Raw genomic sequence first — 14,859 nt, forward strand, 5'->3', positions numbered from 1 at the left:
TGTTCAGGTCAAACGTGCCTTAATTTTCTGCCTGCTTGATGGATCCGTTGCTAGAAGAGTATTTTTCTATTGTCTCTTGTAGTTCAAAGTCACTTTTTGCCTTATGGTTTTTGACACTCTGTTGTTAGGTGCACGCACATTAAGGATGGTTACATCTTCTTAGAGATCGGACTCATTCATCGTCACGTATTTCCCCTCTTTATCCCTGAAATTTTTCCTTCTCCTGAAGCCAGTTTTGCGTAAAATTATTAGAGCTACCCTGCCTTTCTTTGGCCTAGTGTCAGCATGGTGTCTGTGCATCTCTTTACTTTTAACCCGAGTCTTTACATTTCAAGTAGGTTCCTTGTCGACAACGTATAGTTGGGCCTTGTTATTAATTCACTCTGACAGTTCCTGTCTTTTAACCGGGTGCGTTTAGAACACGCATATTTAAAGTGATTATTGATTTGGTTGGATTCATACGTACCAGGCTTATACCTGTTTTATATTTATTTACCTGTTCTCTTTTTCTCCTCTTTTTCTGCCTTCTCTGGTCTTAACGGAGCACTTTCTATGACTCCATTTTATATCCTCTCTTAGCCTATCAATTGCACCTTTTTAAAAAAGTGTTTTTAGGGGCGTCTGGGTGGCTCAGTCAGTTAAGCGTCCGACTCTCGGTTTTGGCTCAGGTCATGATCTCATGATTTTGTGAGTTCAAGCCCCGCATCGGGCTCTGTGCTGAGAGCACGGAGCCTACTTAGGATTCTCTCTCTCTCCCTCTCTCCGCCCCTCGCCCCACTCATGCTGTCTCTTTCTCAAAAATAAATAAACTTAAAAAAAAATTTTTTTTTTACCGTTTTTAGTGTTTGCCCTAGAGTTTGCAAACCACATGTATAATGAATCGAAGTCACCATTAAATAACACTACAGCATTCCTTCCACTCTGTCATTACTGCAACTCATATCCTTTGTCCATCTGCTGTGACCATCCAATATGTATTCCCTCTAACATCTAACATCACTAATGTCATTTCAGACAGTTATCTTTTGGATCAACTAAGAACAGGAAAAGTAAGACTTTATTTTACCTTCATTTATCCTTTCCCTGAAGCTCTTCCTTGCTCTGTGTCAATTTAAGTTTCTGACCTACACTTTCCTTTTCCTCTAAGAGCTTCTTGTAACATTTCTTGCATGGCTGTTGTGCTGGATAAGTTACCTCAGTTTTTGCATGTCAGAAAATGTCTATTTCTCCTTCGCTGTCGAGGTAGAATTTTGTGGAGTATAGAATTCTAGGCTGGTGGTTTTCTGGGGTTTTTTTTCTCCACACTTTTTAAATATTTGCTACACTCTCTTTTTGCTTGTATGGCTTCCGAAGAGAACTTGGAAGTAATTCTTATCCTTCTTGCTCTCTAAGTAAGGTGTTTCTGTAGATTGTTTGGTATTTCTCTTCCTTGGTGTTCTCTGAGCTTCTCAGATCTATGGTTTGATGTCCGTCATTAATTTTGAAAAATTATTGGCCATTATGGGGCACCTGGGTGACTCAATCAGTTAAGTGTCTGATTTCGGCTCAGGTCACGATCCTGTGGTTCGTTGGTCCGAGCCCCGTTGTCAGGCTCTGTGCTGACAGCTTGGAGCCTGGAACCTGCTTCGGATCCTGTGTCTCCCTCTCTCTGTGCCCCTCCCCCACTCCCCCAGCTCTGTCTCTCTCTCTCTCTGAAAAATAAACATTAAATTTAAAAAAAAGAAAAAGAAAAATTATTGGCCATTAATAATTCAATTATTTCTTCCACTGTTTTCTCTGTTTTCCTTCTGGTATTTCCACTCTCCATATGTCAGACCTTCTGAAATTGTCCCAGAGTTCATGGATGTTCTGTTTGGGTTTTCTCTGTTTGTTTGCATTGGTTTTTCTTTCTTTTCTCTCTTTACACCTTTTAGGTTGGGAAGTTTCTAACATATTTTAAAGCTTGTTGATTCTTTCCTCAGCCATGTCCAGTCTATTGATGAACCTGTCAAAGGCATTTCCCACCTCTGTTACAATGTTTTTAATTTCCAGAATTTCCTTCTGTATCTGAGAGTTTCCATTTCCGTAGGACATCACCCACCTGTTCTTGTATGCGGTCTCCTTTTTCCAGTAGAGCCCTTAACATATTAATCATAATTAAATCCCCGTCTGGGAATTCCCAAGTTCTATGTCATATCTGAGTCTGGTTCTGATGCCAACTGTATCTCTTCAGACTGCTTCTCTTACCTTTTGGCATATGCCCTGTTATGTCTAATCTGAAAGCTGGGCCTGATGTATCAGGGTCATGGGAATGGAGGTAAACAGGTCTTCAGTGTGAGATTTTATGTGCATCTAGCTAGTAGTTGGGCTGCGTATAATGTTTACCGAAGCTGTCGATGCCAGAGGATTCATATTCCTCCAATGTCCTTGTCTCCCTTTTTGTCTTTGGACTTCCCTAAGAACGCTTCCATAAATGGTGTCTTTAAGCTGTGACCCACTGTTATTATACTGGATCCCATGAAAACCTGGAAGAGTTTGTGAGGCCAACTTGATGAGAATGTCCCTGCCCCCCCCCCCACGCACGCACATGCACACACGTGCAAACACACATAAGACTACAGCCCCCAGAGGTTTCTTATTCTCACAGGTGCCTATACTCAGTCTCCAACAATGTATCAAAATTACCATGTAAATGTTCCTACCAGTTTATGCCCCAGCAGCTTCTGTTCCTGGCACGCAGACCCTCGGTGCGAATTTCTACAGTCGCGTGCCCCTCAGGACCTCAGGCTGGCGGTTTGCCCTATAGTCTCAATTCTCTAATAGACTAAGAAAAGTCATGGATTATCAGTCTGTTCAGCTTTTTTTCTTGTAGGGATGGGACTGGTGGCCCCCGACGCTCTTTACGTTTCAGAGGTGCAGCAGGAAGCAGAACACCTTGACAGCAATTATTTGATAGGGTCACTTCTCACTCTGGCGACTTCTTGATGTGACTGCACCAAAAGGCGACAGCGCTCTGCTTTCTTACTGAGTGGCGTATGCCTCGGAGCTCTCTGAGCTCTTGCTTCTGCCCCGTCCGATCCCCAACATCCCCCTTCTCTGGCCTCATTCCAAACGGAAGGGATGATGCTCAAAAAGCTGAAAATAACCCATCACAAGATGGCCTCAGTAGAGCAAGCAGCTGCATCAAAACATTATGTACCCTGAAAAACATAGGAGAGAGAAAGGCTCAAATTTAAATTTCCTAATCCAGTAGTTTTTTGTTTTTTTTTAAGTGTATTTATTTGTTTTGAAACAGAGAGAGAGCGAGCGCGTGCGAGCAGGGGAGGGGTGGAGAGACAGAGGCAGAGAGAGAGAGAGAGAGAGAGAGAGAGAGAGAGAGAGAATCCCAAGCAGGGATTGGGAGTGCAGGGATCTGAGAGTGCAGAGCCTGATGCGGGGCTCGAACCTACGAACCGTCAAATCATGACCCGAGCCAAAACCGAGAGTTGGACGCTTAACGGACTGAGCCACCCAGGTGCCCCTCCAGTAGTTTTCTTAGTGGCAACATGAACTGATTAAGAGTGGATCCTTGCCTCCGCTATCCTTACCTCAAATATCCGGTTTTCTTGCCCTTTACCACTTAATTGTCCAAGCCCAGTTCCTCTCTGGTGCTGGAGACCAGCTGGCAAGCCCTGTTATCAGTGAACAGTACGGTATTACCTGAGCCTCGCTCTAGAGCAGGTGTGCATGGCCTTACCATTATGTATCAGATGAATCCCTTAGCATGGATTCACTTCCCCTTTTTCAAATTTTTTTTTATTTTTTAAATGTTTCTCTTTGAGAAGGTGGGGACAGAGAGTGAGAGCTCAAGCAGGGGAGGGGCAGAGAGAGAAGAGAAAGAATCCCAAGCAAGCTCCTTGCTGCCAGCGCAGAGCCTGACACGGGGCTCGATCTCATGAACCACAATATCATGACCTGAGCCCAAACCAAGAGTCACAGGCTTGACCGACTGAGCCACCCAGCCGCCCCTCCTTTTTTTTTTTTTTAATGTTTATTTATTATTGAGAAAGAGAGCATGAGCAGAGGAGGGGCAGAGAGAGAGGGGAGCACAGAACCCAACATGGGGCTCGAACTCACATGACCTCAGCCGAAGTTGGAGGCTTAACCGACTGAGCCACCCAGGCGCCCCTATTTTCCTTTTTCATAATATAATCATAAAACTTACTCAGACTAATTGGACATTTCATATGGCCCCAAACTGGGTTACTTGCTTTATATAGAGCTTACCTCACTTACCCTTCGCCACGACTTTTTAAATGGGAAAACTACGTAGCAGGGAAAAGAAATGACCTGCCCAGGGTACAGGCAGAATTCGGGCTGAAATCTATTCTAGGACTTCAATTAGACACTTTCCCTAGCCTGTTCCTCTGAGGCGGAACAGAAGTGTATAATGAACACCATCAGGGTAGCTCTGACCTGGGAACAGCTGTGTGCAAGCCCAGATTAGACAGACCATCCACCAGTTCGCCTGGACACAGGTCCCTCACTAGCTGTCGTTCCCTAAAGGCGAGGACTACAGTCCACTCACTACTGAGTCCCCCAAACAGTGACCCTAGCAAAGCGAAAATCCTCATGGGCAACATGAACGAATGAGGATGTGAATAATTTCATTAGCCTATGAAATGGATGAATGAATGGACGAACCAATCAGTGTGAATGAAAACACGAAAAAAAACTTTCGACGTGACGATTCATGCAATAGCAAGAAACCTTCCCAAGCATCATCTGCTCTCAGGATCTTCACTGATACCAGCCTAGAAGTTCCAGTGGGGCAGGGGCCACCTTGGTCTTACTCATCAGGCTACTACTAGCTAAGTTAGCACATGCGGGGCACACGCTAAAATTTCAAAACAAAACAAAACTTCTGTCCTTTTCGATGGCGTGACTTATCGGAGGCCCTCCCTTCAAGAACAAGTCGCCCTACTTTCTGGAGAATGACTGACCGTGGTTCTCTTCCTCGGCCTGTGGTCTTTTCTGGATCACTTCCGTCTTCTCCCGGCCTACTTCCTCGTCCCAGAATGGCTGCCTTTATTATTAAGAGCACCATTCTTCACCCCACGCTTCCACCTGATTCCTTCCTAAGTCTGATTAGCATACAAGTGAAGCAGAGAAACACTGTGTAGGACCTGTTTGAATTAGAATCCTGTGCTGCTACTGTTGGAAGGGGCTTGGAGATCATATCCTGTCTTCCAGGGCTGGCCCACCGCACTGCCATTTCTCTGCCTGCTTTCTTGTGTTCACGTCGGCCCCATCAGAGCAAGAATGGTAACTGAGCGGTAAACTCAGCATATACCATGTCGTTGGCCCTAGTGTTCTGTTCTGCTTTTTGCTTTTGGATGTTTATTAATAATACCTGTAGAATTAGAAAACACCCAAAAACCTGGCACGAGCAGCTCGCCATCACCACCTTCTGGCCCATCGCTGGCAATGAACCCAAACCCAATTCACTACGGTCATATGAATGGAAAGTGATCGGACGGGGGTCCTTTGGGTTTTTAGTGTTATCCCTCCTCCACATTGGAAAGCTACGTTGTGTGTGGAGTAAGAATGTTGAATCTAAAACCCTGGGTTAGAAAAAAAAAAAAAAACAATCAGAGAACTTGGACTTTAATCATAAAGATCATTTTACCAAAGCATATTTTTAAAAGGCTGTGAAACATTATGCAACGTTTGCACGGTTTAATTATGAGTTTAGAAAAGCCTAGCACAACTTTTTCACTACAGTAAAACATGACAGAGCATGAATCATGGCCTAATACTTTATGCTTACTGTGGTTTTAGACACGGGGTTAGGGGAAGCTGGGCTGTCTACACAGCAAGGCATGAATTACTGAACCGCAATTCACACCCCGGAGGGCTTTATGACAATTATAAAACCTCTTTTGTTTCTTAAATGATTAAAATATTTGAGTACTATATATTCCCGCAGCAAATGTGTATATCTAAGACATATGCATGCCTTACAAAAATATCTGAGTCTACACTTTATTCTTCACTTGGAAGGAAACGCTTGCAGTAACAGGGGGATACAGAACAACCTGCTGTTGCTATTTGCTTACAATTATTGGAAACACTGTTGTCTGTAAGATTGTAGGATCTTTGGCTGTAGTTGAACATTCATTTCCACCGAGTTTAGAATGGACCAGCTCTCTTACTCCTTGCCCTCTGCTCAACTTCCCCCAAATTCAGAATGACATGAGGGCCCTTCTTTAATATTAGATTTCAGAGATTCTAAGTTAAAATATTTCCCCAGAGTTTTCAAACTTAAAGAATTGAGTTATTTTATTATTTTTTGGAGAGAGAGAGAGAGAGAGTGCGCGTGCACGCGAGCGGGGGAGAGGGGCAGAGGGAGGGAGAGAGAGAATCCCAAACAGACTCCGTGCTCAGCACGGAGCCCAAAGCGGGGCTTGAACCCACAACCCGGGGATCATGACCTGAGCTGAAATCAAGAGCTAGAACGCTCAACCGACTGAGTCACCCGGGTGCCCCCCAAATTGAGCTATTTTACAGGAAAGAAAGAAATGGATCCACGTGAGGGAAAGGGGAAGCGGCAGGCAGGAAGGTGGGGGAGGAGACCTGGGTCTCCAAACCCCTGCTTTGACGGCTTCCAACAGATCAACAAAAACAGCAAACTTAAACTGTTGGAAATGCAAATTCCCCGTTGGAAGTAGAACTGGACGTTTTATAACGAGTAGGAATAACTCACTTCTTTATGTCTTGGCACATACACAGCTTGCGACTGGTATTTTCCTGAGGAACACTGCTCTTTCTAGATTGACTCCTGGCTTCATGCAGCCCAGGCTATGAGGACCCTGGGGACTGGTGTGGTCCACAGAGAAGGTGGGACACAAAGAGAAAATCAATGTTTAGTCCTAAAAAAAAAAAATGGAAAGCTATCTCTGGCGGGCCAGCGTTCCATTTAAATTTGCTTACACGTGTTGCCTAAGAATAGAGGGTTTGTTCCTTTTTTTTCCCCTCCATTTCATCTGCAAACAGTGTGATGCTTTTGAAACTAAGACTCCTGTGAATGCTGGAGTCAAATTTACAAAGTCTTTTTTACCTAAATCTTCTGAAGTCAGAGTTTTGTCTCTTCTCTATCCCAGGCCTCATTTATTGGCCATCTATAAAATATTTGCTCAACATTCTGCCCTTTAAACACGGCAAACTGGAGGTCTTGAAAACATGCAGGACAGCTGTCGGTCTGGGTTGGTACCTGTTGGTCTGGGTTGGTAGGGCTAGCTCACTACTGCTGGGCTTGTGAACTAGTCCCCAGGCCCCATCACCAGCTTCCCAGCCAGACCCTCTTTTCTGTCATCCTTGGGAGAGAATTCGCGTAAACGGAGGACATTTAAAAGCCCTTGGAGTATTTTTGCCAAAGGTCCAAAAAAAAAAAAAAAATCAAAGCTCTATGTTCTTTTTTGCTTACTGACTACAGATGGGTAGGTGATCACCTGAGTTGATAAAATGTTTCGGAGGATGAGAATTGTAACTCGCGGTAAAGCTGGGCGGCCAGTACATGTGGTAGTTCAACAGGTGGGTGGGAACACCTACCTGGAAAGCATCTTCAACCTCTCCCGTCGTTATGAGCGTGATCAGGCGAAACCTTTGGAAGGAACAGACATCCGGGGGAAATCTTCGAGAATAAACTATATTTCACACAAACAATAATTCAGTAACTTTGGGAGGAGGGGGGAGATTCTCGAACAAAAGCAAATACTTGGACTTAATACAAACCGGTCAACAGGCCACAGGACGCATGACAAACAAAGGTGACTAGCTTTTTATTAAAAGGTTTCTTTTCTTCAATCCCACCCCACCTGACGTATGACTGACCTCTCCAATCCTCTGCAGACACAAGGCAGATCCAGCCGTCCCCACCGTGGTCCTATGACCAGTCCTACCAGTACCTGGGATCAATCGCCTCGCCTTCCGTACACCCAGCAACACCCATCTCGCCTGGACGGGCCAGCGGCATGACAACCCTCTCCGCAGAGATTTCCAGTCGACTCTCAAGTAAGCTGCTCGAACACACTCTTTGAAGTCGAGCTAGAGTGGAAGGTTCGAGAGACTGGAGATGCCTGAAGGGGCTGGCAGTCATTTGGGAGGGGGCGGGTAAAATGTGCTTTAAAGACAAGGTTGTCTAAGTCCTATACCCGTGCACGGATTTTCCCTGACACCTTGAGACGGGGATTATGAATGCGAAGGCAGAAGCGGATTCTGTGGGCATTTTGGGCTTGCTCCATTTGGCAGACAAAGGCAGCAGCTGAAGGGTTAATAATACACAAGGTCAAAGTAATCAGCTTCTAGAACGCTGATGGAACTGTCCATCTGGTGGTGGCCAGCTTTCAGAGGCCATGTGAACAACACTGGGGTACCTGTGCTATACCCCACGTGAGAGATTTCTTTTTTTTTTTTGAACATGTATTCATTTTTGAGAGCCAGAGAGAGAGAGAGAGAGCGTGAGCAGGGGAGGGACAGAGAGAGGGAGACACAGAAGCCGAAGCAGGCTCCAGGCTCCGGGCTCCAAGCTGTCAGCATAGAGCCTGACGCGGGGGCTCGAACTCACAGACCACAAGATCATGACCTGAGCCGAAGGCTGAACCGACTGAGCCACCCAGGCGCCCCCACGTGGGATATTTCGAATGAAGGGATGTTCGTACCAGATTAGAGGAGCAGAATGGAAAGCTTGGGTGTCGTGGTTAGCATAATTGTTGTTAATACGAGCTCATTAAATATTAGTCATGTAACCTATGAGACCTTTGGGCTTGGCACTCACCTTTGCTCGTGGGCAGGGAAATCGGAGTGAGAGAAAAATTCCTTTGTTAAAAGCAAAGGAAGAAACTCCCTGTTTGGAGCTTTGGAATTGGAGCTGGGCCAGACTGTGAAAACAGGTCCGAGAACTTCAGCCTTGTGAAGCCCGCAAGCACACTTCACGTGTGTTGGGAAGCGGGCGGTGGTTTTGGCTTTTCAGCCCTTGAGACCCGATTAGAGTAGATCAGGGGGCAGGCAAAGGGGCCAAGGCCTCTTGTCCGCCATTTTAAACTGTCTGGGAAAACGCACTGTGTTTTCCAGACAGTCGTGAGTACTCGAGATTTCACCACATGCTTTGGCTTCTTCCCAGAGCTTCTCCACTGCAGCACCACTGACAACTGGGGCCAGAGAATTCTTGGTCGTGGAGGGCTGTCCCGTGCACTGTAGGGTCTTTAGCAGCATCTCTGGCCTCTAGATACAGCCGTCCCCCACCCCCCACCCCCCATCAGGACAACCAAGGATGTCTCCAGACGTTGCCAAATAGCCGGAGGTCCCAAACTGCCCCCTTAGCTGAGAGCCACCGCCTTCGGGTATCCTCGGGCACTGTAGTGAAATGGGAGCTCCAACCTGGGTGCCCACCTCCCACATTATTTTCGACTCTTCATGCCAGTATTTTCAGGGCACCTGCTGGGGGCTGAGGAGTTGAGGAAGTAGCCTAGGAATTATGACGTTCCGCTCAGCTTGTTGTTTTAGAAGTTCTGTTCCCTCAGGACTGGTTTGATTCCAAAGGCCCTTGTCAACTTTTATTGATTCTTCTCAGTGGCGCTGCTCGGCTCTCTGCATCTGAAACGATTACTGTTTTCCTTGGAAATGTGCCTGCTGTGGGTCCCTTGGAGTTTATTACATAAGACTTTTGACTTGGTCAGCACCCAAGATCCGCACCTTCTAGAGCCCTAGGAGACAGCTGCTCCAACTGAGCAGGGTTCAGATGGGAGGGTGGCTTTTTTTTTTTTTTTTAAGGCATGAGTAACGTGCCCCCCCAAGTCCCGTGTCGCTGTTACACTTCTGAATAACCAGGACTTCAGTTACCCAAGGAGTAAGGAAGGACGTCTTAAGGCATGAGGGTGTGAAGTACGCAAAACCCACGTCCCATGTCAGCGCCCAAGACTGTCTTGGAGGGAGGGCCGGAGAGGATTCCAGATGAGCTTTCCCCCCGGTGGCAGAGAAGGGCATGGGACGCTGCTCTTCAACTTGGCAGATCTCCCTCTGAGAATTCAAGCCTGGAGCACAGGCCTGCAACGTGTTGTCATATGCCTGGGGGCGGTAGGGGGTTGGGACACATAAAAGAAAAGTGGCTGCCGCTCTGCCAGCTTTGAGAACCTGACACTGCTCTGACTGCTTTTGCTTTTAATCCCGCCCCAGAGCTCTGAGATCTGCCCCTCTCCCCGCCCCCAGCCCCACCTGGACTTCGTTCTGCGAAGGGGCCTTGCCCTCTGGTCTCCCCCCCTTTCCTTTGCAGACAGTCTCCACACCTTGTCTGAAAAGAGATGTCATCTGGAGGTTTTCCTTTATTTTTTTTTTCTTAAAAAAAAAAAAAAATTAATGTTTAGCTGCCAACCTGGGCGACAGACAGCATGCATTAATCTGAGTCATGCAAAAGATCCTTTTAAGGCAGCCATTATCTGCTCAGGCTGTTTAATCCTTTGGGGGCAGTGGGAGGGGCCCGAGTGGGACAGCTTTCATCCATGTCAAGCTGCAGAACGAACACTTGAGCTGTCACGGCAAATATTTAGCCCCATCGGTGGGGAAACATTTCCAACGAAAATACCTGAACCTCCTAATCCCTAGATTTCCTACTCCTTAAGAGCTCCCTGTGAATATTAGGGGTCGCCACCCCCACACGCTGTTGAATAAGGGGGCACCGGGCCAGCCGAAGGGACACATGAGCTACAGCCAGGTGGGGTGAACGGTGCGTGGCGGTGGGGCTTGGTAGGAAATGTCAGACTGGACATAAAAATGGCAACGAGTATTTGAATAGACCATTTGAATCGGAACGTATCTAGGGGGCCGCAGCTCTTTTTCTATCAAAATGCGTGAGGAAAGATGGCTTGACCAAACAGATGGCCTCTGGTGGAGTGGCACTGGAAGAAGAATCACGGGCCGTGTTGAAGCTCTTTCAGATATCCTGCCCACAAATGAAAGAGCTATTTTCCCCTGACAGCTGAGACCGTAACATCATTCCATTACTTACATCCGTGACCAGCCGCGGACTCACTCGGGATTACGGTAACTTGGTACCATCACCAGGTTACCACGTAGTAGCTGGAACACACTGGCAGAACATGTCCAGACATCGCCATGAAACAGGGTGACCTTTCATTCATTTTTCCAGTGGATTCACCTTTGTGTCTCAGGGCAAACAGAGCAAGAGGCATAATGGGCAGAGTCATTAGCCTGTGTCCAGAGTTCTTGCATCAGATGCCAACAAATTGATTGCATTTGCCTAATGCTTCTCCCTCGACTATAGCAATCTCACTGGAAAAATGGAGTCAAGCTTCCTGTCACAGCTCTCCGTGTGAGCAAAAACAAGTGACACAGAGCTTGCTCACAGACGGCCCCAGAAAGCGGGCAGGGACGAACGCTGTGGAATGAGGCGCGGCCTGGCTTCAGGACGAGCGAGAGCGTGGCCACGGAAGGGCAGCTCTAGAACCACTGTCAGTTCACAGCGTTTTCCCTGCCCACATGTCTGACTCGCTTTGAAAAGATTAACAGCAGTGTTTGTTTGAAAGGCAGACTCCTGGTTTCCTCATTAGCAGAGAGATGGGCTGCAGACTTCGGTTGTTTCTATAAACTTTGATTACCTCTCTGATGAGGAGTATAGACCTCCTCATCACATTCACCCCAAATTTACAGAGGAGTTCATTCGAGAGAGGGAAGGAGGAGAAGGGAGAAGGGAGAAGGGGAAGGGGGGGGGGGGGGGAGAGGGAGAGAGAGACAGGCAGAGAGAGGAGCACACTAGCTCTCCCTGCTGGAATAATAGGCTTGAAATATGAGGAAGTTGATCAACCCCGGATGCCTTCCAAAAACAGATTAATCCACCCTGGTAGCTTTCCTTTCAGAGCAAACTCTTGGCTCCGTTAAGTTGCTCTATGGGCCTGAACACAAAAGGACACAGGCTACATGCCATCCTGAGCTTGGAGTTATTTTATACGTTGGTTTCAGAACTTAACAAATTTTAAAACGTTTCATTCTTTTGGATTTGCTGATGTCACTTTCTGAAGAACAGAAATTACCCCAGGACACCATTCTGCATCTACAGGGGTGGTTCTCAGTGGGGGCGGGGGAGATGGTGGCTTTGCCCCCCTCACCCTACCCCCAGAACATTTGGCAGGGTCTACAGACATTGTTAGTTGTCGCCATGCGGGGTGTGGGGGCACCACTGACATTTGGTGGGCAGAGGCCAAGGACGCTGCCAAACATCCTACAATGCACAGGACAGCCCCCCACCGCCCCAACAAATAACTATCTGGCCCCACATGTCAATAGTGCTACTGTTGAGAAACCGATCTACAGGACACAGGGAGCACTTCCTGGCATCCAGACCCCCTAGTAGTTCCCAAGGGCAGCCTGTGGTTGAGAAAAATGCAGAAGGATGCAGGGAAGGTCAAAGCCGGTTTCTGAAACCATAAATGCATGACCCTAACAAAATGAGTTTTATAGACAAAGCTTTGCCATTCCTGGTAAAACTTCAACGTGTGCAAAAATGGAGTATATACATCAAGGCCCTGCGGCCACTTGTGTTAACAGAGCAGTGAAGCACAGAACCAACGAAGCGAACCGGGTGAAACTGAGGCTGTATTTTTCTACCAATGTGGAACAAGTCTAAAGATAGACGGAGGGGAGAGAGCGGTGGTGATATTCACTGCCGCTCATTCTCAAGTCATTAGTATGGCACGCATTAGAGCAAATCATAAGAAATTGCCAATTTTTAATTGTTTGAGGCCTACAGAAACAGCAGTTTCCTATGATTCAACCTAAATATTATGTATAATGTATTATGTTATTATATATTAATATAACACAGTGTCATATTATGTAGGATATATTCTATTAATATTCATCTGCTCATGCATCCATTACATTAGCATTGCATAATTTTATAAGTTACATCTTGTTATTATTATGTTCATATCACAGATTACACTTATATTAATATTGGCATATTAATATACTGATGATAGAGGGCTGGTCAACTCTTTAATGTAAAGGGGTACACAGTAGGTATTTTATGCTTTCTGCCAACTTTTTAATGTAAAGGGCCAGATAGTAGGTATTGTATGCTTCCTGGGTCCCACGATCGGTCCGTGTCCCGACCACTCAACTCTGCGGCCGTGGCTCCACAGCAGCCCCGATAATACATCAAAGAATGAGCCAAGCTCCTTCCAGCGAAATGGTCAGTGTGGCCACTGAAATTTGAATTTCACGGGACCTTCACGTCAGGAAATACTCTTCTTTTCACTTCTTTCAACCACGTAGAGAAGTAACTCATTCTTAGCTTGTGAGCCACGCGAAAATCGGTAGCAGCTGGAAGGCGGGCTTGTCAACCCCGCTACACCGATATCCAATCATACGTATTGTATCTACCGTATTGGATGTTACCTTACGTCGTTTACAATAACGTGGTATCGCACACGAACTCACGTTACGCGTCGTCCTATACGGCCGCCCACCCACCTCCCTGCCCACTAGCATGCTGGGTAGGCCCCGGGCTCCGGGGACAGCAGCATTCTGGGTAATCGCGTGGGCGGGGCCGTGGGCGGGAGGGGCGTGGCCTCCCCCACCAGCGCCTGACGCTTCTCTTCTCCCCCCACCCACCCCGCAGCGGCGCCCGACCTGACGGCCTTCGGCGACCCGCGCCAGTTCCCCGCGCTGCCCTCCATCTCAGACCCTCGCATGCACTACCCCGGCGCCTTCACCTACTCCCCGACGCCCGTCACGTCGGGCATCGGCATCGGCATGTCGGCCATGAGCTCGGCCACGCGCTACCACACGTACCTGCCGCCGCCCTACCCCGGCTCGTCGCAGGCGCAGGGCGGCCCCTTCCAGGCCAGCTCGCCCTCCTACCACCTGTACTACGGCGCCTCGGCCGGCTCCTACCAGTTCTCCATGGTGGGCGGCGAGCGCTCGCCGCCGCGCATCCTGCCGCCCTGCACCAACGCGTCCACGGGCTCGGCGCTGCTCAACCCCAGCCTCCCGAACCAGAGCGACGTGGTGGAGGCCGAGGGCAGCCACAGCAACTCGCCTACCAACATGGCGCCCGCCGCGCGCCTCGAGGAGGCCGTGTGGCGGCCCTACTGAGGCCCCCGCGGCGGCCGGCGGGAGGGGCGCCCGGCCCCGGCCCGGCCCTGGCCCGGCCTTGGCCGCAGACGGCCGGCCCGCCTGGGCGGGGAGCGCGCCCCGCGCCCGGGGGCCCTGGGATCTCGCCCCGCTCCGCGCCGCCCCCCGCCCCCCGGAAACGTGCGGAGCGCCGTCGTGTGGGCCCGGCTCCCCTTTTCCGCACCCGACCCGACCTCCCCCCTCCCGCACCCCCCCCCCCCCCCCGCGAGGGTGTCCGCTCCGCCACCACGCGGACGCGTCGTAAGGCAAACAGGAAGATTCCCAGAGGGAAACTGTGAATGCTTCTGATTTAGCGATGCTGTGAATAAAAGAAAGATTTTATACCCTTGACTTCACTTTTTAACCAAGTTGTCTATTCCAAAGAATGGAATTTTTGGTTTGGGGCGGGGAGGGGTGGGGGAATGCAGCTCCTCTTGTTTTGGTATCTAATTCATATTTTTAATTTTCTTTTCCAGCACCTTATAAATTGCAAAATGCGTATTTGCATTTGGGGTGGTTTTTATTTTTATATATATATATATATAAATTTGAGCTTGCTTCTCTCTTGCTTTGACAATTGAAAGAAATATGATTCCTTTTTCTGTAAGTTTTATTTAACTTTTCTTTTGGACTTTCGTGTAGTTGTTCTTTTAGAGAAACAGCTACAGCTTTGGGTCATTTTCAACTACTGTATTCCCACAAGGAATCCCTAGA

The 14,859-nt window shown here is 48.0% G+C and overlaps 1 protein-coding gene across 4 annotated transcripts in view; it reads left to right on the forward strand.

Moving 5' to 3' along the window:
• Positions 1–14,168, forward strand: part of RUNX1 (RUNX family transcription factor 1) — a 250,916-nt gene extending 236,748 nt beyond the window's left edge. For all 4 annotated transcript variants that reach the window (XM_019420276.2, XM_019420274.2, XM_019420273.2 and 1 more), the window contains 2 exons: positions 7,870–8,031; positions 13,652–14,168. In XM_019420276.2, coding sequence (XP_019275821.1) covers positions 7,870–8,031; positions 13,652–14,127 — 638 coding nt within the window. In that variant the 3' untranslated portion in view covers positions 14,128–14,168. The remainder of the gene's footprint in view (positions 1–7,869; positions 8,032–13,651) is intronic.
• Positions 14,169–14,859: the final 691 nt, after the last annotated feature.

Source organism: Panthera pardus, unplaced genomic scaffold (genome assembly GCF_024362965.1).
Source record: "Panthera pardus isolate Hobbes unplaced genomic scaffold, ASM2436296v1 HiC_scaffold_16, whole genome shotgun sequence".
NCBI classification, from domain to species: Eukaryota; Metazoa; Chordata; class Mammalia; order Carnivora; family Felidae; genus Panthera; species Panthera pardus.